The sequence below is a fragment of the Furipterus horrens genome, unplaced genomic scaffold (genome assembly GCF_987537825.1).
Source record: "Furipterus horrens unplaced genomic scaffold, mFurHor1.1.pri manual_scaffold_4, whole genome shotgun sequence".
Classification (NCBI taxonomy): Eukaryota; Metazoa; Chordata; class Mammalia; order Chiroptera; family Furipteridae; genus Furipterus; species Furipterus horrens.
This window is the reverse complement of record NW_028327174.1, coordinates 45614184-45640516: the sequence shown is the minus strand read 5'-3', so window position 1 is coordinate 45640516 and position 26333 is coordinate 45614184. Positions and strand designations below refer to the sequence as shown.

Below are 26333 nucleotides of genomic sequence, written 5' to 3'. Positions count from 1 at the left end.
CCCACTTCTGTACATTTACTGTTTCCCAATTATTTCCCATTCTTAGGTCAATGGGTCTCAGCTTGGGCCAGTTTTGCTCCCAGGGGACACTTAACAATGGGGAAATGTTTCAGGTTGTCACAACAGGGGTGGGATACTATTGGTATCCAGTTAGTAGAGGCCAGGGATGCTGCTTAACATTCTCCAATGCAAAGGGTAACCCCCGCATAACAACAAATCACCTAGCTCATAAAGTCAATATTTTGTCTTGGTTGAGAAACCCTGAACATGGGTGACCAATTCCTCCTTGTTTTCCCAGGACTACCCAAGTTTTAACACTGAAAGTCTAGCATTTTAGGAAACTCTCTAGTCTCAGGTAAACCGTGAAGATTGGTCATTCTATCTCTTACCTACTAACGTTAGAACATCAATCTGTATTCAAATGGTTGTTCCTTTTGGCATGAACATTCAGTCACCTATTGTAATGTGATAACAATCATAATCAGCATGAATATGAATGGAGCACATATTTTTTTCAGTATTATGCCAAGTATGTTACCTGCATGATCCCTTTTAATCACCTTAACAATTGCATCATCGTCGGCAGCCGTCTGTCTCCAGAGACGATGGTGTAGCTTCTTAAGTGTCTATCTGCACTGCCGAGAATGGTTGTGCAGTCCGACTCGGGAGTGACACGGTATCTGTCTCCTCCCGTGTTGAATCGACATCTTACGATGACGCTGGAGTGTCCTCTCCAGTGAAGCTGAAGCTACAGAGCCTCGAGAGACAATGGTGTAGCTTCTTAAGAGTCTATCTGCACCGCCGAGAATGGCTGTGCAGTCTGACTCGGGAGTGACACGGTATCTGTCTCCTCCTGTGTTGAATCGACATCTTGTGATGACGCTGGAGTGTCCTCTCCAGTGAAGCTGAAGCTACAGAGCCTGGGCAGGGTGATATGGAGGGTCTGCTGTTGCCCATGCAGCAGACCCCCCCTCTCTTCGCAGCTGAAGGGTCCAAGGGAAAGACGGAGTCAATACAGCTTGGCTTCAGGTGCGCCGCAGGAGTTGCCGGTGTTGACTACAACGTCAAACCGCCTTAGGGACTCCGGCTCCGGATTTTCTGTCGGGGTTTACTCCCTTAGCCTTTCCCCTGAAGAGGTATGCCGCAAGGCAGCGGAGGTTTTTTGGAATCAGTTTTCCTTCTCTGATGTGCCCTGACTGGAAGATCGAACCAGCGACACTTAGCTCGCAGGCCGACGCTCAATCCACTGAGCCAAACCAGCCAGGGCTAAACAATTGCATAAGATTAAGATTATTATCTCTATTTACAATTGATAAAATGTAAACTTATAAAGTTTAGGTGAATTGTTGAATGCTACACACCTGGTTATGGGAGATTTAAGATTACAATACAAGATCTATCTTGTGTTTAGTGACTATTGTATGCACATTCCTGCTTTCCAAGATTGAAAATATTTTTCTACCTGATAGCATAGCTTGTACTTATAATGATGATTGTTGGAATACTAAAACAAACAAGTGTACATTTTACAAAATGTGGCTTTTATTCTCTGAGTTGCTGCTTACAATCGCATTGCATCAGATTTGAGCCTGCATGAAGAGTAGAATCTTTTTTTATTTAAGTATAGAAATTAAAACCACAGAGATTTGAGTCTAACTGGATATGCGATTTGAGTGAATTACTCAATTTCTCTTAGGACTATGGAGGGATCTGCAAATTAAATGGGCTAACCTTTCTAAAGTCTCATGTAGAGTGCTTAGTCTATCAATAAATTTTCATAAGTGGTACCTATAATGATAAATGCAAGGAAATTGCTTGATTTAAATGTCATAGATCAGCTTATTGATGATATTTTCATTAGTAGAGGATGAGAAAGGAAGAGAGACAAAAAATGTGAGTGTCCTAATAATAGTATCGTCTAATAAAATGAAAAGGCATTGGAGTCAGAAAGTATTTGAGGAACTCCACCTTAGTTATGTAGATACTACATGAACATGTAATATCTATTAAATGAGGGAAATAATGCTCTTTACTGAACATTGTAAATATTATAATGACATAGGATACATATTCCATACATTTTTCTACTTACTAAAAGAGAAAAGAAACAGTTGTATTCTTAAACATTGTCTTCAAATAGTGCAGACTGAAAACCAAATACTCCATTGCAAATACTACTTTGAGTGACATCCAGTGATGGAAATGAAATATCTATTTTGCCTGCAGCCAGCAGTCAGATAGCCAATTAAACAGGTGCAGTTCTATTTTCTGTTATTTATATGAGGGAAGGCATGGCTTCTAATGTAAAGATGCATTTAGAACTGAAATGTAATTACAATGACTCAAAATTATAATGTATTGAAGGTAACCACTAAACAGACAGGTGTTGGTAAAGTCCGTTTTTTTTTTTTTTTTTTTTTAGAGTAACAGTACGTTTTACTTAGAAAAATACCAGTAGAAGTCTGTAATTCTGTGATAAATGAAATGACACTTGTGAGAAAGGTATACAAAAGAAGGGGATTAATTATAGAAGAATTACCATCCAAGCTGGGTAATTTCCTTGGCAAAAAGTAAGATGAAACTCTCCTTCTCAGTATGAGGTTGCTCCACATTTGTAGTGAACAACAGATGGACCAAGTGTATGATGTAAAAGAGGCATGTCATGAGAGGTCAATTCAAAGCAAACAGAAATTTCATTGTTGAGAGCTCACAGGAGGAAGGACAGTCAGGGACTAAATTGAGAGTGTATTCCTTTGTGTTTGTGAAGATTTGCCCATATCCCTTTACTTTTTCTTTTATATTCTTTCTCTCCCTTGGTTGGATTTCAAGACAATCTGACTACTTCCTTCCCTTTTGTTTTCATACTGGTTATAGAGAGAAGCAATGATGGAACCTAAAATCAAGCAGGTGGATCTGGGAAATGAGAAAGTAGTTCTGAAGTGATAGTTGCTTTCTACTGCCCCTGAGATCCATCTAGTGTCACAGACACAGGTGACACAACTGGATTCAGAGTTACAATAATTGTTTAGGAAGTTAATGGTGATTACTGGGGGTCATTTGGATATTATAAACAAAGAAAATATGATCAATGTTTTTTAAGAAAGTAAAACCATCAGTAGAAAGTCTCATAAAATATTGAGTCACAGGCAGGGGCAGATTCAAGTTTTGTGGGGCTCCACATTTATATAATTTTGGGCCCCTTTATATCCCTATTAAATACAAAGAATAAGTTATTGGGACTTCGGAGAACGAGATCCTTTTCTTGTGGAAATTCTTTAAACAATTTCCAGAAGTGTTTGCTGATTTGCAACCTCAGCTTCCTCTCAGCACTTAACAACACTCTTAACCCCCCAACAACTCCTAGGACACAGAGGGGCCCTTGCAAATGAGGCCTGGACTACAATAACTTTCCGCTGTAGCTTATTTTATCTTGTTTGAGAAGCCTAAAATTACCGTGAAACATAAATAACAGAAACTTCCCATCTGATGCTTGTTACTTCATTATAAGAACGTCAAACCTCACACAGTTATCATCTATGGACCTCCGCCACCCCTCGTGCGGCTGGGGGCTGGGGGGCGGGCTGCGCGCCTGCGGGCGAGCCGGGGCCGCGCCTCCCGCCGATTGGTCGGGCCCTGGGGGCGGGCTCTCCCCCGCGCTGGCCCGGCTCCGGGTGGCTATATTGGCACCGTTTCTGCTGGGTCGAGTCGCTTCCTCGCACTGAGCTGGACTTAAGTTGAGGGCTTCTAAGGGCGGTGCTGGCGCGGGAAACGGAGCTAGTCTGCCAAGAGGGAGCAGGGGGCTTCGGGGCTGCAGTGCGATGAAGCAGCGGCTCAGGGAGCAGAGGCTGGCGGTGTGGCGAGACGCGCCGGCCCGGGGCCGGGGCTGCTGCTCTGGAGGCTGCTGAGGCGCCGCGGCGGCCAGCGCGGAGAGCAGCGGGCGAAAGGGAGGAGAGGCAGCCGAGCGCGCGGCAAGCCGGCTGGCTGGGATTGGCCTCCCGGGTTGGGATCTCCCGGGTGGAAACCATGCGGGTGGCCAAGTGGCTGACGGGGCTGCTCTACCAGCTTTCGCTCTTCATCACCAGGTCTTGGGAAGTTCACTTCCACCCCAGGCAAGGTAAGGTCACGCGCGGCGCCTTCAGCAATGAGGTGAGGGCTCGGGCCCGAGTGGGACAGCCGGACGGACGGAGTGGTGGGGGGAGTGAGCGGCTGAGCCTGCTGGGGAACCCTGGCTCTGCAGGGACTCCGAGACTCCCGATTAGTCATCCTCCCAGGCGTCCCAAGAGGTTGCCGCTGCGTCGGGTTTCGAGGAATCGTGCTCGCGGGACGGGACTCCCTTTCGGGACCACGCGGTGGGGGCGCATGGGGCAGGGGGGCGCGTGCCCCCGTAGGGAACGAGTTATAGGTGGCGGAAAGCGAAGAGGGATGGGAGAAGGAGGCGGGCTGCTCAGGGCCGTGAAGGTCAGGGTCTCTGCTTGGGGAGGGTGGAGCAAGTCGGGGGTGTGGGAAAGCAGAGCACTCACACTCAGAGCGCACGTGTGTGAGCGCGCGCTCGACATCCTGTGTACATTTATCGCTCCCCAGGGTGTATCGGGATCTTTTAACGTTTGGTTAAAGAAGTTTGGGGTTGGGAGTTGGAAACACGTGTGGGGACTCAATGGCCATATCGCTGTGGTTGCAGAAGCGCTGGTGAGGACACTGGCCTCGTACGAAGTGGTGATCCCCGCGCGGGTCAATGAGTTCGGGGAAGTGTTCCCTCAGAGCCACCACTTCAGTCGGAGGAAGCGTAGCTCGGAGGCACTGGAGCCCACGCCGTTCAGGACCCACTACCGAATCAGTGCCTATGGGCAGCTGTTCCAGCTGAACCTGAGCGCGGACGCGGCCTTTCTGGCGGCGGGCTACACTGAGGTGCATTTGGGAGCCCCGGTGCGCGGGGCGGAGGAACGCAACTCGGCGCCCCCAGACCTGCGCCACTGTTTCTACCGTGGCCAGGTCAATGCTCGGGAGGATCACACAGCTGTCTTCAGCCTCTGCGGAGGCCTGGTAAGTGCCTTCGGGTCCTTTGACATTTTCTTGCGATCCAGCCAAGGGCTCCGTTCAGGCAGCCAAGCCATGTAATGGGTTTTTCTGATATAGTGGTTGGTGAACCCAGAGATCAGAGTGGGTCACCGGAGGGATTAACACCTAGATGAACCCAAGCCACAGGCCACCCCTTCCTGCCGTGGGAGGGGTTGGGAAGAAAAGCATGTCTTTGCCTGCTGGGCAAAATGGACTCTACTTTGAAAAGCTGAGCAACTCTTTCTTGACAGTGTCAGACAGATGCTGGGTTGGTGGGTCAGGGAGTGGCCCTGTGGCCTCTGCTACAAGTAAAGTGTGGTCTCTCAGACACATCCATCCCAGAGCATCTGTTGAGGCAGAACTCCTGTATTTGCTTAACTTTGTTAATTACATTTAGACGATAGAAGAAAAAGAATGAATATACCTATAATGAAAAGTTTGAAAGGAAGAGTTAGTTTTCAATAGTATGTGGATGGTCATTAACCAGTAAGTACAGAATAGGGAAGAGGTTGAATCTGCCTGTTTAAAATGCATTGCGTTTTAAAAATGTAATCTGCAATGGTCTGGTGCCAGCAAATGGTCACTCGAGTGACAAGAGTAAAAGATGGGGACTGTTAAAACAAAAAACTTCATCATGGAGAGAGGAAATTAAGTGAAACACATAGAACACAGTATTTTGATTCTCTAAAACATGTTTTAAATATTTTTTCCATGAACTTCTTCAGCAATCTTCTCTAAATCCTCCTAAAATAACTTGCATGTTATTTCACACACCAAAATTATCTAATTGGCTTCCTTTTAAATACTAACAGTAATAAAAAATGTTACAACTATTATCATTTGTGGTACCATGATATATATTTCTTTAATAATGCATTAAATATCTATTGGGGTGGGGTCTATTTACTACTATATTTTTCCAGTGTCAATGACTATAAAAGATCCAGAGAGCTACATCAGCTCTAATGTAATACAAAAGTATCGTTTTATTGGTAACATAGTCACAATGTCTGTGGTTTTACCTACAATCATAATTGTAGGAAATGTTAATTACCAGAGGTTAGTGGAAATAAAGATATAACACTTTCCCATCCGAGTTCATGAAAGCTAAGGTAGATAACATCTCTATTAAAATATATGTACTCACTTTATCATTACCTCCTCTGATAAATACATGTTTAAGCAGAGATAACAACTAGGACTTTGGTTACAGAATTCTAGTGTTCATATCCAGTAGTTTACTTTTTTTTTTTTTAAAGAAAAATTTAAAAAATAGTTGCAGAACCTCACTCTTTATTCTTTGATTAAGTAAAAATAAATGATAACAGTTCTCACCAGGCCACATGTAATACTTCATTGAAGGTTAATTGATGTAAGATGTCTTTCTGGGTGTGACTGTTGGTTATTATTACATAAAATTGGAAAGGCTCTTTGGTCTTTTTCATGCTGTTATCTTGAGCTATGTTTATATGGAATGCCTTTAGCAACTTTCTATTGTGGGTAAGTGTAAAATGCTTGCAACATCAGAATGGCAGAAACACACTAATTTTTATATGGCCACTTACATATCAAATGAAAGAAAAATACTCTTTTATAGCATCTTTCAAAATAATGTTTAATTTGTCTGGAAAATTCTATACTACCACAAATTTGTCATGGTCATTTAAAAACAATTGAATTTATTGGGGGTAATAGTGGTTAATAAAACCACACAGGTTTCAAGTGTACAATTCTATGATACATCCTCTGCATACTGCATCCTGCACTTGCCACCCAAAGTCAAGTCCCTTTTCACCACCATTGAGCCCTACTTTGCCCTCTTCCACCAATCCCCACCACTCTCTCCCTTTGGCAATCAATCACCATACTGTTGTCTATGTTGGTTTTTGTTTTTTTCTTAATCCCTTTACCTTTTCACCCAGCTCCTCTTCCCTCTGAAAGATGTCAGTTTTTTCTCTGTATCTACAAATAATTTCTATTTTGTGTGTCAGTTTATTTTATTCATTAGAATCCACAGATAAGTAAAATTATGTGGTATTTGCCTTTGCCTGTCTGGCCTATTTAACTTGGCATAATATTCTCCAGGTCCATCCATGCTTTTGCAAAAGGTGAGATTTCCTTTTTTATGGCTGAGTAGTAATTCATTGTGTAAATGTATCGCAACTTTTTAATTTGCTCATTTACTGATGAGCACTTGGGCTGCTTCCAAATCTTGACTATTGTAAACAATGCTACAGTTAACATAAGGGTGCATATATTTTTTTGAATTAGTGTTCCAGGTTTTTTCAGATATATTCCCAGAAGTGAAATTTTGCTGGGTCATAAGCCAGTTCCATTTTTAATTTTTTTTGAGGAACCTCCATACTGTTTCCCACAGTGGCTGTACCAATCTGCATTCCTACCAACAGTGCAGGAGACTTCTCTTTTCTGCACATCCTCAACAACACTTGTTGGTTGGTTTATTGAAGATAGCCATTCTGACAGGTGTGATTTTAATTTGCATTTCTCTGATGATTAGTGACATTGAGCATCTTTTCGTATGTCTATTGGCTATCTGTATGTCCTTTTAGGAGAAATATCTATTCAGGTCCTTTGCCCATTTTTCAATTGGATTGTTTTTCTTGGTGTTGAGTTGTATAAGTTATTTACAAATTTTGGAAATTAACCCCTTATCAGATGTATCATTGGTGAATATGTTCTCCCATTCTGTGGAGTATCTTTTCATTTTGTTGATGGTTTACTTTACTGTGCAAAAACTTTTTAGTTTGATGTAGTCCCATGTATTTTTCTTTTGTTTTCCTTGCCCAAGGAGATATATCAGAAAAAAAATACTGCTATGAGCAATATTTAAGATTTTGCTCTCTGTGTTTTCTTTTAGGATTTTTAAGGTGTTGTGACTTATGTTAAAATCCTTAATCCATTTTGAGTTTATTGTTGTGTATGATGTAAGGAGGTGGTCTAGTTTCTTTTCTTTTCTTTTTTTTTTTTTTTTGGCATGTATCTGTCCAGTTTTCCTTGTACCATTTATCAGATAGACTGTCTTTACCCCATTGCATGTTCTTGCCTCTTTTGTCAAATGTTAATTGACTATAAAGGTGTGGGTTCTTTTCTGGGCTCTATTCTGTTTCATTGATTTATATGCCTATTCTTATGTCAAGCTGTTTTGATTTCTATGGCCTTTTGGTATAGTTTGATATCAGGTAGCATAATTCCTCCAATATTGTTCTCTCTCAAGACTGCTGAGGCTATTTGTGGTCTTTTGTGGTTCCATATAAGTTTGGATATTTGTTCTAGTCTTTGAGCTATACGATTGGTATTTTAATAGGAATCGTGTTGAATCTAGATTGTTTTGGGTAGTAAGGACATTTTAACTATGTTAACTCTTCTTATCTGTAAACATGGTATGTACTATCACTTATTTGTATCTTATTCAATCTCTTTCTTTAGTGTCTCATAATTTTTCAAGTACAGGTCTTTTAGTTCTTTGGTTAAACTTATTCCAAGATATTTATTTTTGATGCAATTGTAAATGGGATTGTTTTCTTAGTTTCTCTTTCTGATATTTCATCATTGGTGTATAAAAGTGCCACCAAATTCTGAATATTAATTTTGTATTGTGTTAATTTACTGAATTCATCAGTTCTAGTAGTTTTTTTAATGGAGTCTTCAGGATTTTCTATATACAATATCATGTCAGCTGCAAGTAATAATAGTTTTACTTCTTTTCTAATTTGGATGCCTTTATTTATTTATTGATTGATTGATTGCTGTGGCTAGGACTTCCAGTACTATGTTGACTAAGAGTGGCAAAAATGGACATCCCTGTTTTGTTCTCAATATTAAAGGGAACACTTTTCATTTTTGTTCATTGACTACGATGTTAGCTATGGGTTTGTCATATGTGGCCTTTATTATGTTAAAGTACATTCCCTGTATTCCCACTTTGCTGAGATTTTTAAAAATTGTAAACTGGTACTAGATCTCATCAAATGGTTTTTCTACATGTATTGATATGATCATGTGATTTTTATCCTTCATTTTGTTTGTGATGTTTCATGTTTATTGATTTGCAAATATTGTACCAACCTTGCATTCCTGAAATAAATCTCACTTCATCATGGTGTGTGATCTTTTTAATGTATTGCTGGATCTGGTTTGCTAATACTTTTGTTGAGGATTTTAGCATCTATGTTCATCAGGGATATTGGCCTATAATTTTCTTTCTTTGAATGTCTTTATCTGGCTTTGGAATTGGAGTAATGCTGTCCTCATAAAGTGAGCTTGGGAGTCTTCCCTTCTCTTACATTTTTTGGACTAGTTTGTGACAGACAGGTGTTCTTTGAATGTTTGGTAAAATTTGCTTATGAAGCCATCCAGTCAAGTACTTCTATTTGTTTGGATTTTTTTTGATAATTTCTTCAATTTCATTAGTTGTATCTGATCTATTCATATTTTCTGATTCTTCCTGATTCAATTTTTGAAAATTATATGCTTCTAGTAATTTATCCATTTTGCCCTGTTGTCCAATTTGTTGGCATGTAATTGTTCATAATATTTTTTACAATTTTTTGTATTTCTGTGGTGTCCATTGTCACTTCTCTTTCTTTTCTGATTTTATTTATTTTAGTCTCTCTTTTTTTCTTTATGAGTCTGGTTAAAAGTTTGTCAATCTTCTTTATTTTTTCAAAGAACTAGTTCTTGATTGTATTGATCTTTTGTACTGTTTTTTTGTTTTGTTTTGCTTAGTTTTTGTTTTGTCTCTATATCACTTATTTCCACTGTAATCTTCATTATTTTCTTCCTTCTACTTAGTGTAGGCTTTGCTTGTTCTCTTTCTAGTTCTTTTAGGTGTAGAGTTAAATCGTTTGATATTTTTCTTGCTTCTTGAGGTAGGCCTGTAATGCTATGAGTTTCCTTCTTGGGTTGTTGTATTCTCATTTTCATTTGTCTCAAAGTAACTTGTGATTTCTTCCTTGATCTTATTGTTAAGCTTTAATTATTTAGTTACAGATTTTTTAGCCACCATATGTTTGAGTGCTTTTTTTAAATTATAATTAATTTTTAGTTTCATATCGTTGTGGTTGGAGAAGTTGCTTGACATGATTTCAGTCTTCTTGAATTTATTTAGACTTGTTTTGTGTCCTAACATGTGCTCTATCCTAGAGAATGTTCCATGTGCACTTGAAAAGAACATATATGCTGCTGTTTTAGGATGAAATTTTCTGTAAATATCCATTAAATCTATCTGGTCCAGTGTGTCATTTAAGGTCACTGTTGCTTTGTTAATTTTTTTTTTTTTTGGGGGGGTGGGGAATCTGGAAGATCTATCTATTGATGTCAGTGGGGTGTTAAAATTTCCCATTATGAATGTATTACTGTTGATCTCCCTTTATTTTCATCAAGATTTTCTTTATATATTTAGGTGCTCCTTTGTTGGATTGTGTATATGTTTATAACGGTTATATCCTCTTGATGGATCAATCCCTTTAGTATTATGTATTGCCTTCTTTGTTTCTTGTGATGACCTTTGTTTTGAAGTCTCATTTTTTCTGATATAAGTATTGCTACCCTAGATATTTTTGTGGGAGTGGGTTTTTTTTTTTGTTTGTTTGTTTTTTGTCATGGAGCATCTTTTCCCATTCTTGCACTTTCAGTCTGTGTGTATCATTTATTCTGAGGTGAGTCTCTTGTAGACAGCATATATATGAGTCAGTTTTTCTTATTCGTTCAGTTACCCTATGTCTTTTGATTGCAGCACTTAATTTGTTTACATTTAAAGTTGTTATTGGTAGGTACTTATTTATTACCATTTTACTTTTATACTAATGTTCCTATATTTTTTTCCTTCTCCTTAAAAAAGGCCCTTTAACATTTCCTGCAATACTGGTTTGGTGTTGATGAACTCCTTTATCTTAAAAAAATTTTTTTAAATGCATTTTTGGAGAGAGGGGGAAGGAGGGAGAAATAGAAAGAGAGAATAATCAATGTGAGAAAAAAACATCAATAAATTGTCTCTCATACATGCCCAGACTGGGGACCAAAACTGCGATGCAGGCATGTGCTCTGACTGGGAATCGAACCAGTAACCTTTCGCTCTACAGTACAATGCCCAACCAACTGAGCCATACTAGTCAGGTCAGGGCCCTTTAGCTTGTTTGTGTGTTTGTTTGGGAAGCTCTTTATTTCAAATTCAGTTTTAAATTATATATTATCTGTATAGAGTAGTGTTGGTTGTAGGTCATTGCTTTTCATCACTTTGACTATTTCATCCCAATCCCTTCTGGCCTGAACTGTTCGTGTTGATAAATCAGCTGACGGACTTATGGGATCTTCCTTGTAAGTAACTAATTATCTTCCTTTTGCTACTCTCAAGTGTCTCTCTTTATTTCTAAACTTTGCCCTTTTAATTATGATGTGTTTTGATGTGGGCCTTTTTGGATTCATCCTGACAGGGACTTTCTTGCTTCCTTGACTTTTGTGTCTTTTTCCTTCACCAGGTTTTAGAAGTTTTCAGCCATTGCTTATTCAAATAGGTTCTTGATCCCCTGCGCTCTCTCTTCTTCTGGCACCTTTATGATGCAGATGTTGTTACACTTGATGTTGTTCCAGAGGTTCCGTAGACTTTCTTTATTTAAAAAAATTCTTTCTTCTTTTTGTTGCTCTGCTTGGGTGTTTTCTGTTACTTTGTCCTCTAAATTGCTGATTAAGTCCTCTGCTTCATGTAATGTGTTGTTGATTCCTTCTAGTGTATTCTTCATTTCAGATAGTGTATTTTAATTTCTGACTGGTTCCTTTTTATGTGTTCTATGTCCTTTTTAATGCTTACTATCTCTTTGCTTACTTTGTCACCAAGAACATCCATTCTTCCCCCAAGGTCTTTGAGCATTTTTATAACCATTGTTTTAAACTCTGCATCTGGTATCTTGGTTGCTTTCATTTCATTTAATTCTTTTTCTGGAGGTTTCTCTTGTTCTTTCATTTGGGGCATATTTCTTTGTCTCCCCACTTTGTTTGCCTTTTTGTGTTTGTGTGTATTAGATACATCTGCTATGACTCCCAAACTTGTTATGATGGCTTTGTGATGTAGGGGTTTTGTGGGTCTCAGATAACCTGAGCTAGGTGCTTCAGGAATGTTTCTCGTGTGGGTTATGTGTGCCTTTCAGTTGTAGTTGAGTCTTGAATGCTGTTGGCCTGTTAATGTGTGGACTTAACCTTCAGGCTGGCTGACTACAAGGATAGACCTCAAACATTGTGTATAAGTCTCTGAGGCCTGCTGGAATCCCCCTTTGGGTGTGCTGCTTTTGGGGATAGTTGGGTTGGGCTCTGATGTGATCTGAAGCCCACCACTGGTTCTGTTGGTTCTGAATACACTTGTGTATGGTTCAAGTAGAGGTCGATGTCAGGTATTGTGTATAACTGGCTTTGAGCTGCCTGTCTGCATCTACCATGCTGCTCACTGTTTGTGGCTACTTCTATGGGGCTTGGGTGTGTGTGGGAGGGGCTAACCTATGTATAAGGGTCATCTTCCTCCAGCTCTGACCTGGGGACAGATCAATAAAAGGTTCAAGGCTTCCTGGAGTCTTCCTCCACCTGTTGGCTATTCCGCAACCCCCTGAGGTTGCCAGGACTTCCTTCAGAGCCTTCCAGAGTAAACTGTAGAATGGGCCCAGGCTGGTCATGACCTACAGACCCTTTCACAATGCATGAGTTTGGTAGGGCAGGGTGACCAGAGTAGGAAGAATGGGGTTATTGGGTTCCCTACTTGGGGACTGCATCGTCAGGTATACAGTGGGGAGGGGGGGGAGGCGGGGGGAGTGGCCCCTACTCCAGAGCCATACCACTCAGTGTCTTCCAGAATTTCCAACTCTAGCTCCCCTGGGAGGAGTGCACTGCAGGTTCAGTTTGGGTGTAGCCAGCTGCTCCCACTGCAGGAGGAGCAAGTTCATCAGGGTGAGCCACCTGGACTTGGGAGGACAGATCAAAAGTCTCCTGTTGGGGTGGTGCTGGCTGAGCCTGCTGGAGGGAGGCAAACACTTTGTCATTTCCCTGGTCCACAACCACACAACCCAGTGCCCAACCCAGTGCCCATCCAAGTCCCAGATAGGAACCTCTGAGGGACTTTAGTGCTGCATAGTTTCCAGCTCCAAGCAGTACTCCCTCTACCCCTGCAGCCCCCCAGAACTGAGGTCAGCTGGGCAGGGCCACTGGAACCTGGGAGGACAGATCAAAACAGTCTCCTGTAGGAGGTGGTGCTGGGCGAGCCTGAAAGAGGGGGGCAAAACTGGCTTCCATTCCAAACCCACGCAGCTCAATGACTGAATGTCTGCCTAGAGCTCCTACAAAAAGAGCACCAAAGGTCCATGTTGGGTGCAGCCAACAGACCTTTCTGTAGGGCTGAGTTTGGCAAGGTGGTATCTCCAGTAGTGGGAGGTCTGGGTAAGTACACTCCTAGGATGGTGCTGTGAGAATAGGAGTGCTTGACCCTGGGAATATGGTACCTGAGGGTGGTGTGAGATAGGTACACAGGGCCGGGACCTCAGTAGCTGATCCTCCAGATTTCTCCTCATGGCCACACAACTCAGATCTCTTTATGACTCCCACATGCACTGACTCACCTTCCCTCTATCAGAGCCCTAGGTGAGTGTGCAAGAGCAAGATCCTATGCATTGACTGTTTAAGAGAGCACTTGGGCTTCTAGTGGACTCCTTCCTCTCCCTGGCAGACAGAGTTCTTGCTGATTTTTGCTGCCAGATGCTATGCAGACACCTTTTCCTGGCCCTAGTGCACTGGGTTGGGAGTCCCATGGTGAGACTGGGACCCCATGCTCCTCAGGGGGAACCTTTGCAGCTAAGATATCCCTCCAGCTTCTCAGCCACTGCACATGGGTGCAGGGGCCAGCCCTCTCTCTGTCTCCACCCTCCTTACCAGTCTCTGTGTTGCTTCTTCTGGAAATCCTTGGCTATACTATTCGTGTTCAGCTGTCCTTCAGTTGGTTATCAGGTTGATTGCTCTATAATTTATCTGTAAATCCAGTGTGGTGCCAGGAGAAGGTGAGTGTAGCTTCCACCTACTCTGCAGCCATCTTGGAATCTCAATATGTGTTCTTGATTTAGAATTTTGTGGTGTGGAAAAACATTCCAGATGGGAAGCATTATTAGGAGTGATGTTTCTGCTCATGTTGATTCATAATGTTGGCGTAGTTCAAATTATTATTCAATATCCCCTTTTGAAATCAGAAAACAGTTGGAAATGTTTAAGTCTTAACAGAAGTTCATCCTTTCTTGTCACTGTCAATTTGGATATAGTGGCCTATGTTATTATTCATAATTAACGTGATTTTATATATGTACTTGGCTTGTGAGAGACTTGATATATCAGAATATAATTTAACATTAAAAAAACTTATTTTCATACTTATGTAACTGAGTTTTATCTTAATTTCTTTATATTTGTAAGACTATGTTGAGTGCATCAGTCGTGGTAGAGATAGAAAATTTCTAGTAATACAAGAAATAATTAGAGGTACCAGGATCTAAAAATATTTACGACTGTGGTTATTACCAATTATAATAGAAATTATTAATGAGATTGGTGACATTTCTTTGATCTTTCTTATAAATACATATTTAAGATTGTGTATTTTATTTCTACCCTGACTCTGTCAACAACTTTCTTTATATTAATAGTTTCATTAAATAGCAGAACTTCTGGTAGATTTTGGAGCCCATTTTTTATTATACCAGATTTCTCTTTTTAGTCTCAGAATAAACTTTAGATGTAGATAAAATTGTGGTATCCACAACCTGGCCCAACTGAGTTATTTGAAGATCAGTCTTGATACAATATCCAGGAAGTCAATAATGCTAACCTTCTTGTCCTGCTCCTGCTTGCTTCCTGATTCATCTTTGGGACTTTGTGTCTGTGACTATGATGATCTAACTTTGATCTCTGTCAATCCATTGAACCTTAAGGTTGATGTTTACTGAAGGATTTTTAGTCAGTCTTATTAACTTAGAGTTTTCTCTTTTTCTTTCTGTAGTTGCTCTTTGCTTTATTTTAGTTTTGTTTTTAACCATGAATGTATATTGTACTTAATCAAATGCTTTTCCTGAATATGTTGAATTGATCATGTGATTTCCTTATTTTATTTGTTGCTAGATTTAAGCATACCTTGAACATTGATGTAAACTGTCCCCATAAGGTCCATGAAGTGTTCTGAGGTGAGAAAATTCTACTGTCCTCCAGTTTCTCTAGTTTGAAATCCTTTTTGCCTCGGTCTCTTTGCATCCTTCTGGTATCAGCAGCTGAATTCTGGGCCTGAGAACTGTGACCTTTCTTCTTTGCTCAGTTTGGGCTCATTGACTCATTCTCTCTGGGCTCTCAGTGAAGGTGCAAATCCCTCTGAGTTCTGGTTGCAACACCTATTTGATTTCTTGTCTGGCTGAGACATTCATCGTGCAGCCCTGGTATATAAGTGCCATTTGGCTCCTATTGCGGCATCTCCTCCTGTAGGGTGGTTTGGTGATGCTATTGGTAATCACCCAGACCCCTCTGAGGTCCTGAAATCCTCTATGGCATTTGAAAGTCAAGGGGGACTTGGTTCCTCACTTTGCCAAATGCTGCTATGCTGTGCCTCTAATTTGTGTGTGTGTGTGTGTGTGTGTGTGTGTGTGTGTGTGTGTTGGGGACTCTTTCTGAGAGTCCCTTCTCTGAATTCCATATGCTGAAACACTTCTCTAGGTCATCCCCTTAAACTAACATGCCTTCTGTCTTCAAGATCTTAACCACCCCTTCCCGAGGAAAAGTTAGCACACATGTGTCTTTTCAACTATTTCCTTTGCCTTCATCACCCCTTTCTTCCAAATCCACTAAGTTCCTTTTTTACATCTCACTTATCGACCCATTCCGCTATCAGCTTCTAGCTGAGGTAGTATCCACCCTTCCTTTTTCTGGTGGCTGCTGAGGAATATGACTTTTAGAGGAAAATAATAAAAAACAAATTAATATTTTCAAAATATCCCTTTATATACAGCCATTTTAGAAAATTGACATCCAAACATATATGTAGATTCTCTTTAGTAGTTAATGTTGCTTTAACCCCAAACATGTGAACTAATGTTTTCTTTTAATTTGTGTATGGTTTTTCCCTACTTTTAGAATTCTCGGTAGTTACATGTTTTTCTTTCATTAACTCACTGAACCATAACTAATACTATTTAGTTTTCTTAAGTGCTTTGGGCCCAAGAACCAGAAGGGACTGTCTCATGTGTTTATAACGTTTGCTTTTCTAAAATTCGTTTCTTCTTTTTCATAAATATTTATCACATAATTCAAATATTTTTGAATAGAAATTTACTTACACATTTCTAAAATCTATAGTAGATACTAAAATGGAGCTGAATTCTAGAATTATCTATAAGTAATATATGGCTAATGAGACTTTGTTTTTAGTCCATTGATATACATTGATACACAATGTATAGTTATCAAGTCTTAATATTCTTGTATTCAACTATAAATTTCATTTTCATGGCCATATTACTGATCTTCTCATAATGTTGGTACACTCTTGCCAAAGTAAAGGTCAATGTTTAATAAGCTGGTGTATTTTCAGTGTATACTTGTCATGACAGCATGTGTAAGTTGTACAGAGGCCACAACACCTGTGCTCCACTCCCCTCTTGTCATAGTACCTGGTAGGTTCCCTTCTTCCAAAGGCCCTCAGGGACTAACCTGACCACTTAGTTAACATCACCATTTCTTGGTGGGATTTAAAGCTATGCAATCTTTTTGGTTGAAAGAAAGAGTTTCCAGATGTCGTACAACCAGACATTGCATCTGGTTTATACAGTATTCTCACAGAGTAGCTGTGTGTTCTTTTTTGAAGTTTCTCATATGAACCATTCTGCAGCATGTCAGACACTAATGCTTTCTGATGACTGATTATTGAGTTGCTCTAGTAACTTTGTGTTCAGACAAAAATAATTGCATGGAATCTATCAGTATCTTTACTGGTTTTTGTCTATTTTGGGGAATTTTTAATTTTATTGTTTAAACTTCCTGTTTGCCTTGAACTAATATAGCCTGAGATCATTACACATGCCATTATGTATCCTTTTTTCTTTTTCTTTTTTCTTTGGTTGGGAAAAGCCATAGGGATGTCCATTAGTTATTCATATATGCAGTCAAGTACTCAGTCAAACACCACTAAGGAGAATTTTTATGCCTCTATTTTAATAGTCTAGTGTTAGTTGGGTCTTTCAAGAAGCAGATGACAGGATAGGGTTTAATGTGCAGGGATTTTATTTTGGGGAAGTGCCTGTATTAGAGAAAATAAGGAAAGAGTGATGAAGTCTGAAATAGGTGAAGAGAGAAGATGAGAATATTAGGTAGAAACATCCCAGGTTGCAGGGTGGTCCAAGTAAGGCTCTACAAAGCATGCCTCAAGCCACATTTGGCTGGGAGAAGAGTCCCATGCCTCCTAAGAATGGATGGATTTACCTTTAGCATCCTTGCCACACTCAGGCACTGACTTGAGTAGCACTTGGGAGATATGGCTGGGGCCCAAAACACTATAGGTTTTTGAGGGATTTTATTGTCAAAGAAACCATGAGCCTGAACTAAAAAAGCCTTGAATACTTTTGTTGTAACCTGTAGACTCTCAGAATGGTGCATTTCAAAGCCCAGCAACTGGGGCCCCTGACCAATTATGCCCAGCATTCTCAGGGCCACCATATAATGACACTGGGCACACAAACAATAAAAATAGTCAAGGAGTACAAAAAGTGCAATGTGAACTTTAAGGAAGGAGCAATTAAGAGTGTTATGAGACCTGTGCTGGAGAAGGCTTCTCAGCTGGACTTTGAGGGAATGAATAAGTATTATTTGAATAGGAAAACTTAAGGGCTTCTTATGAGTCTGTGCAACTGAAAAGTAAGGTGGAAGTGGGAAGTTGGAAGCAGATCAAGGCCTGAAATGCATGGTGAAGGACAAGGGCTTGGACTGCAGATGGTAGGTTAGTTCAGTGTGTTGAGAGGGTTCTTACACAACACTTACAGAAAACAAGGGAGGCAGTGAGTTACTAAGAGCCCTACTGTTGTAGTCGCCGATGGGTAGGGAAGAGAGGCCACTTGAAGTAATGCAGTTTTACTGGTGAAGAAGAGTGAGTTCCCATGGAAAGTGCATTACTGTACACCAGTGGTTCTCCACTGCGGGAAGTTTTGCCTCCCAGGGGACATTTGGCAATGTCTAAAGATATTTTTGGGTGTCAGAGTTGTGCAGGTGAGGGGAACCTACTGTACAAAAGTTTCCTACAGCAGAGGATTATCAAAATGTCAGTAGCATTGAACTTGAGCAACCTTTTAGGAATCCTGTAAGACTTTAGGACCATAAGAAGAGACCAGATGGTTCTGATGACTCTGACATAAATGACTGAGTGATCCTGTGGTCATTAACCAAGAATCGTAATGACAGAGGAATTGGTGGCAAGAAAGAGATAATTCTAGAAGCATTTATTTGATTCTATCATAGGTTTAATTTAATCTTCATAATTGTTTGAATTTATATTTACTCTTTGTCCAGAATGTCCTTTCCCTTACACTGCTACCCATCCTCCCATATCCATTTTGAGCCTTTCTCCCCATTTTGAGCCTGTTCTTCTCTAGACAGTTGACCAGGCCTTTCTTTGTTTTACCACTGGACATTATATGCATAATATATTGAACTATAGGTACTTGTCCACACTCCTATCTCTTTTGTAGAGTTTCAGTATAGGGATGATACTCATATTTTCTAGCATCAGATACAGCATATAGAAATTCTCAATACATGTATGAATGAATGCGCTAAAGCAATGTTTATTATTATGTGCCAGGTAATTAGGCTAACTCATCTTTACATCAGTCATTCAGTGCAGAAAAATTATATTAGCAATTTTATTTTGAGTACTTGGATATACTTAAAAAATTTATATAAATTAAGTCTTTTTCAGATGATAGCTTAGTTAATTGTGTTCTTATGGGCTCACATTGCATTCTTGTTATTTGTTGCTTATTCTTATTTTGCTTATAACAACTGTTTTCCATAAAATGTAGTTAATTAAGCTGTCTGATTCATATTAATGTACAGAGAAAGATACAGATTATTCATTCTTGATCAACAAATACTTATCAGTTATTTATGTGCCAACACTTTTAGATATTGGTGTATAATGTCCTTATTACAAGTGTATTAAATTTATTAATTAAAATTATTCAGGAGCTACCTCAGTGCTTTATTAACATAGTAATAGCATGGAGGAAGTATACTGGCTCCAAAGGTGATACATTTCTGTGTACATTCTATTGATGAAAATTATTTGCTGGCTGTATTTTGATGTGAAAGGCTGGAAAAGTAGGCAGTGATATGCCCAAGAGGATGAGGGGAGAACAGATACTGGTCATCACCAAAGTCTCTACCACAGGTTGTCCTTCTATCCCCCAAATACCCTTTTGCTTTCTCTGCCGACACATCAAACATAATCATTTTGTCTATATAAAGAGGCAGCTCTGAAGGGGCAGTATCTCTGGCTCAAATTCGGGATCTCTGGGTAATACAGTCCTCTTCATCAAGTTCAGATGTGGCGCTTTTTGATTAGCAACTAATGAATTGGTAAGTTATTATCTGTACCTCCCCAAGCCCATGTACAACATAATCAGTGTGACTGCAACTCTAATCTTAACTTCTTACAGAAAGAAGGAGATATACTTAACAGTCACTGATTTATAGCAATTCTGGACTTCTGGCAGGGGTGGGGTTGTAGAGACCACTAACCTGGCAGGAGGAGAGTTCCTTGATTACCTTCCTTGATTCATCTTTCTGGGAAGTCCAGTTACTAAGGTCCCTGGTTCTGTTCTCTGGAAAGGTCTTGCTCATCCTCCATGGCCGCATCTAAAATAGATTCTGGAGAAATTTAGGAATGCTGAGGGAATTCTGAAAGTCTTTTGGTTACAACAAAAGATGTCAAGGCTTTTTTAGTCCAGACTCATGTTGTTGTTTTTTTTTACACAATACAAGGGTGGGCAAAAGTAGGTTTACAGTTGTGAGTATGAGAATCAGAGTTTATTCTTATTTATTAATTATTGTATTATTTTCTATATGAACAACTGTAAACCTACTTTTGCCCCACCTTGTATAATCCTTCAAACACCTAGTTGCCTTCTCATGCCAGATCAACTTTTGTTAATCGCTTCAAGTTAGTTTCCTGTGACAGTTGTCAAAGCCTAAAAGGCATTTATGTTAAATCTGTGAATGCCAAGAATATCTTAAAAGGAAAGGCTAAATACTAGATTCTCATCTTACTAGTAAACCAAATAAAATTCACTTTAGCTGTGTTAAAGATGTAGAACAATATTACATATATTGTAACCTTTAGGTAGGGATAAATACAAAGGGAGACATAACAAATGAAAAATGTTTGCCTAAATAATAATTAAAGAGTACCACATGTCAAAGTAATCATACATTAAAGAGACTAGGAAAATATTATATATGCTATATATATGACAAATGGTCTGACAGGTATATGACATTGTGTCCCTATAGATATTATATACCAAGTAATATTGACTTATAATTTTGATAATATCATGAACATATTTTCATTATACACCTACAAATTAATTCTTAATGGTTTATTGTTAAGTTCCTAATTGTTGTGATGACTTTACAGTTTATGTCTTTACAGATATTTTAAGAGGTTAGGAGAGGCTTTCCTGAGAATCACTACAAAGATCCCAGAAGAATGTGCCATTTCTCTGACAGTCCTCTCCACTTTTAGTGAGTTCATATGACCTCAGAAACACTTCAGTGCCTACAAGAAAGATAAATATTACAGAATACGGTTCTTGTTATTGATCTTGCAGGGCTACTATTTGAATCCGAGTCATTGGCTACACAGTCTTGGGTAGATGAGTCTTAAGCATTTGTCTTATTTTCTTGATCCTCATGGGCAAGGACTTGGGGAGAGACCAGTCTTATTTTAGGTGAGGTCAGCAACATGTCCTCTTTATTGTCTCCTCCCACTTTTGTACTGGAGATCTGGAATCGCAGTATGGAATGGGGAATAAAGAATGCTGCTAGAGAAGACTCATCTCTTCAAAAACCTGACAATGAATATTTTGCTTTAGACTTCTGGAGCCAGTTATATTTTCTTCATATAATTCATTCACTCAATGTGAGCTCATATACAATACAGTATTTCCTAGCTGTGATCAGTGATGTTATAATGAGAAACTGTCAGGGTGATAAACCTTTTGCATTGAACACAGTATCCAAAAATAAAAATAAATATCAGAGTTAATCTTCATGAACTTTCTTACATAACAGTTATAATTGGCCGAGGGTAAAAAAGGTGGCTTTACCATCTGTTATTAGTGGAGAATTTTTTTTTATCCTATTTCAAAATATATTCAATTTTAAAACCATTGACACTATTTTAACACATATTGCCTTTCTCAGAAAATTAGGTAGTTAGAATTATTTCTGTTTGTTTTACAAGTTATGGATCTTGAGGATCCAAGATATAAAGCAATTTGCCCAAGGTTCCATGAGTTCAAACCCAAGACTCATACTTAAGCTCTCTTATTTCAAATATCACACGGATTCTCATTACATGACACGATTAAAGATTGAAAAACTAAATATTTTAGTCTTCATGGTAGCAATTTCCAGTGATCCAGCACTTAAGTGAAAATCCAATTTAATTAATAGTTGGGAGCAATTTGTTACTAAAATAATTTCTCAGTATAGGCTTTAATTGCCTTGTTCAGCAATTGCTTATTTTTGTGTGCTGTTCTCTAATTACTTAATGTAATAACTCTAAGTGATTTGGGGAAAGAGTCCAAATGGTTTATATTTTGTACTAGCTTTTACCCTTCAATGAAATCTGAAAGTACATTATTGGTTGTTGCTGTAGTACATGTGTTCGCCATGTATCTGGAAAAAAAAATGAGATGAATGGAAAAAATATATGGGTGAATGCCACAATACTGAAATAAGAACATTTTGGAAAAACAACTGTATAAAAATCCTCTAAACACATAAAAATTTTGGCCTATGAGAGTAAATTAAAACCAGTTGTGAAATCACTTACTGCCTTTCAAAACAGTTGGCAAATAGAAGTTCATTGCTCCAAATAATTGGGAAACCCTTGCCCAAGTGAAAACTAGTTTTGCTGCTTTTAATAGTCATCAAAAGAACGTGTGTGGAATTTGATTGGCATTTCTCATGAATCAAACTGTAGTACCCATCTGCAGATAGGCAATTGCTAAAAATATGGCATGATCTAAATATAATTCTATGAACCACCTGTTTTGTTAAGTCTTCTTATGCCTTACCAGGTTCTTTCCCAAGTCAAAAAGAAAAAAGAAAAAAATTAAGTGCTTCCTTAGGAGCCTTTAGGCAGAATTCTAATATTTTTATTCTTTGAACAGAAAGTCCTCTGCAATGGAGTGGATTACAGAAAAATTGGTAGAAGTAAAATACTTTTAACTACTTCATTGATTAATTCAGGGAAATCAGTTTGAGGACAAATTATTTGCCATTTATTCTTGAACTTAGTGTTTTGAATGACAAAGAATTTGTTTAAAAAAAGGCCTTTGAGTTATAAAGGCAATATTCTTATCAGGCTGGGGTATTCTAGCATGACTTACAAGGGGATGCCAATGCCTCTGGATAGAACTTCTCACATGGGATTACAGGTTGAACCCATGTGGAGTTTCATTGAAACATTATATTAGAAGCACCTCATAGTCAGGTTTTGATTTAAAGGAACACAAAAGATTTCCAAGATATAAATATTTTCAATATCCTTGGGAAAAGTGTCACATTATTTCAGAATGGTTTCCTAGGTGGATTTAGATAAGTTGCCTCATGTCTATTTGTATCTTTTAACAAGATGCTATCACGTTTCTCATCTTCAGCATGCTTTTTAAACACTCAGAAAGCACTTTTTCATGGGTCTGTTTACTGGCATTTTAAAAGTAGTGTCATTGCAATTTATAAGTGCAACTGAAATGATCTTTCTGAGAAGGCAGAGAAAGCTAGAATTTTGGTAGATATGGAAAGAAGTGGTTGTAGTTATATTTAGTAAACAGGCACTGGTAGAATTAAATATACTAGAGTATCTATAGGCCACTAGAAAAGCAAGCAAGATATAGATGTGTGTGTGTGTGTGTGCATGTATCTGTGTGTATGTATAATCTCTTTAGTACTATAATTTCAGTATAAATAATGGAATTTTAATTATTTTTTTAGCTTTTTATAAATGTGTAATTTAACATATTAGCATATTACATAAGCAGGAATGCCTAGACATTTTACTTTTTAGCACTGAAATAAAATTATGTAACTATCTCAGACAAGTCCCAACTGCTATCACTTAAGAATATTAGAGGAAGAGGAATTTCTAAGGAGTTTATGAGAGGAAATATAGATGTTCTACATATTTGTTAGAAAAAAATGTTTATTTCTACAGATATATATATACTAAGTGCTTACTATGTTTCAGGTAATGTTTTTTAGGTTTTGGAACTGTAACATTACAAAAGCCTTTGTTAGCTTTTGAAGAGATTTAGATCTAGTGGTAATAATTATGAATGTAAAGAGAACTTTGTGATTATAATCACCACAATAATTTAAATGGCTTTAAGTGATTATTCAGTTACAAGTAATTTAAAATGTATTCATTGTTTACAATGACTTTAAGACAATGATTTCAAAATTACCTTTAAGTAATTTTAATATATTTAAAATTAAGAAATACAAATGAAGCCTCATTCACCAAAACTACTTATCATGGTATCTATAATTTAGTAATTCATATTTACTTCTTAACTGGTTCTTCACAGAAATATGCTGTATATATAGGAGATTACAAGGTTTTATTTTATTTTTATTTTTATTTTTTATTTTTTAAAGTGTACTTTATTATTTATGTTGTTACAGTAGCCCCAATTTTTTCCTTTTGCCTCCCCTCTGCCCAGTACTCCCCTTCCCTCCAGCAACCCCCTCCCCTTATTTTATGTCCGTGGGTCGTGCATATAAATTCTTTGGCTTCACCCTTTCCTATATTATTCTTAACTTCCCCTGTCTATTTTCTTTTTTTTTTTTTTTCAGATTTAATGTGTTTTATTGATTAAAATATTACATTTGTGCCAATTTCCCTTCCCTCTGCTCCCCTCCACCCGGTGGCCCCCCTCCCTCCAGTTGTCCCCCCCTTTTAGATTATGTCCATTAGTTGTGCATACAGTTCCTCCCAACCTCTCTCCGTCTATTCCATTCCCTCCTACCATGATCCCCAATTCCTATATCATCTCCCTCCCTTTCCCCATTCCCCCTCCCTGTTGACCTCCCCCCAATATGCTTCCCGTACCCACAGTTCCTTTTCCACTCTCGTTGCCTATTTAGTTTGCCTTTGTTTCATCTCCCTAGCTTCTGTTTTTTTAAACCAGTCCCTTTAACATCTCATATAACAGTGGTTTGGATCTAATGAACTCTTTCAGTTTTATTTTGTCCTGGAAACACTTTCTCTGTCCTTCTATTCTGAATGACAATTTCGCTGGATAGAGTATTCGTGGTTGTAGGTTTTGGATTTTCATTACTTTGAATATTTCTTGCCAGTCCCTTCTTGCCTGTAGGGTTTCCCTTGAGAAGTCAGCTGATAGTCTAATTGGGACCCCTTTGTACATAATTCTTTTCTTCTCTCTTGCTGCTTTTAAGATTCTCTCTTTATCTTTAATTTTTGACATTTTGATTATAATGTGTCTTGGAGTGGTTCTCCCTGGGTCCAGTTTCTTGGGAACTCTCCTTGCTTCCTGGACCTGCAGGTCTATTCCCTTCCCCAAGTCTGGGAAGTTCTCCTTTATTATATTTTCACTCAATTTTTCAAGTTCTAGTTCATCTTCCTCATTCTCTGGCAAACCAATGATTCTTATGTTGGGCCTTTTATAGCTGTCCCAGAGGTTTCTGATCCTCTCATTGTTGCTTCCCATTTCCTCTCGCTGCATTGGTTGACTGCTTGTTCCTTCTCCATATTCCAGTTTGTTGAAATGAACTCTGGATTTTTTCTCACCTTCTATCTCGTATGCGGTTTTGTTCCTTTCGTTATGAAATTTTTTCGCTTCTTTCTTATCTTTTTCCTGCTCTTTTGTGAATTCTGTAAGCCACCTGATAACAATGGCCCTGAACTGAGCCTCTGACAGGTTTCTTATCTGTTCATCTGTCAGGTTCTCCATCTGTTGCCTGGTGAGCTGTGCCACCGGGATTTCTATAGTTGTCTGCCTCATTTTGACAGATGCGTTTTATTTTCTTGGGCCGGCTGTAGGGGGCAGTGCCTGTGTACTCGTAATGACCCAGCGACCGGCGCCGTTTGGCGTCACAAATCAGCGACCGGCGCCTGCCTGTCCGCGACCTATTTCGCAGCCCTGTGGTGCTTTCTTTGGGGGCGGGGGTCCAAGATGGATTCACACAGTTATTCAGCTAGGAGACCGGGATCCGTCCTCCCGTCCCCCTGGGCCTCACTGTTCAATGCGCGGCCGCTCTCCCCAGCGCCGGAGTCGCGCACCGCCAGGGGCTTGCGTAGCCGGGATTCCTCGCGGGTGCGACTGCAAACAGCACTGCCCTCTTTAACTCTTACCTGCCCAAATGACACCGCTGGTTTATAACTTCATATGTTGGACTTCCGTGTAGTTTTATTTTCTGGAATTTCTAGTTATCCTTTGTTTTGAAGTAGTTGTATTCCTCTCTAGTTGTAGAGGGAGACCTAGCGTGTCCGTCTAAGCCTCCATCTTGGCCGGAAGTGGAGATTACAAGGTTTTAGATGTAGATAAATGTACAGCTATATATGCTGAAGTGTGATGAATGCTTTTTGATGTCAAGCATGTAGAGTGCAACCATCTCAGCCTATCTGGCCACTTCTCCTGCACAGCTTCAGCCTCACTGTTCTCTCTGTCACTTGAACCTGCCAAGCTTTTCCCCAACACTGGGCCTTTCAGTCACTGCTTCTATTTGGAAAGTTGTCTCAGAATTTTCCATGGATACCTCCTCATTAGCCTAGCCTCAGCCTCCCCACAGCAAACTCTGTTACTGTCTCCTTGTCTTATTATTTTTGTACATTTAAATTTTTAATTAAATTTATTGGGGTGACAATAGTTAATAAGATTATATAGGTTTCAAGTGTACAATTCTGTAAGAGACTCTGGGTCCCTCAGAATGGATGAAGAAACTACTCAGACACTCAC

At 39.2% G+C, this 26333-nt stretch overlaps 1 protein-coding gene across 1 annotated transcript in view; it reads left to right on the top strand.

The window, feature by feature from the left end:
* The first annotated feature begins 3943 nt into the window (after positions 1-3943).
* ADAMTS20 (ADAM metallopeptidase with thrombospondin type 1 motif 20) overlaps positions 3944-26333 on the top strand; it is a 170217-nt gene continuing 147827 nt past the window's right edge. Inside the window, exons 1-2 of the mRNA XM_090275524.1 lie at positions 3944-4114; positions 4679-5040. Of these exons, the coding sequence (XP_090131650.1) occupies positions 4024-4114; positions 4679-5040 (453 nt within the window). The 5' untranslated portion in view covers positions 3944-4023. The remainder of the gene's footprint in view (positions 4115-4678; positions 5041-26333) is intronic.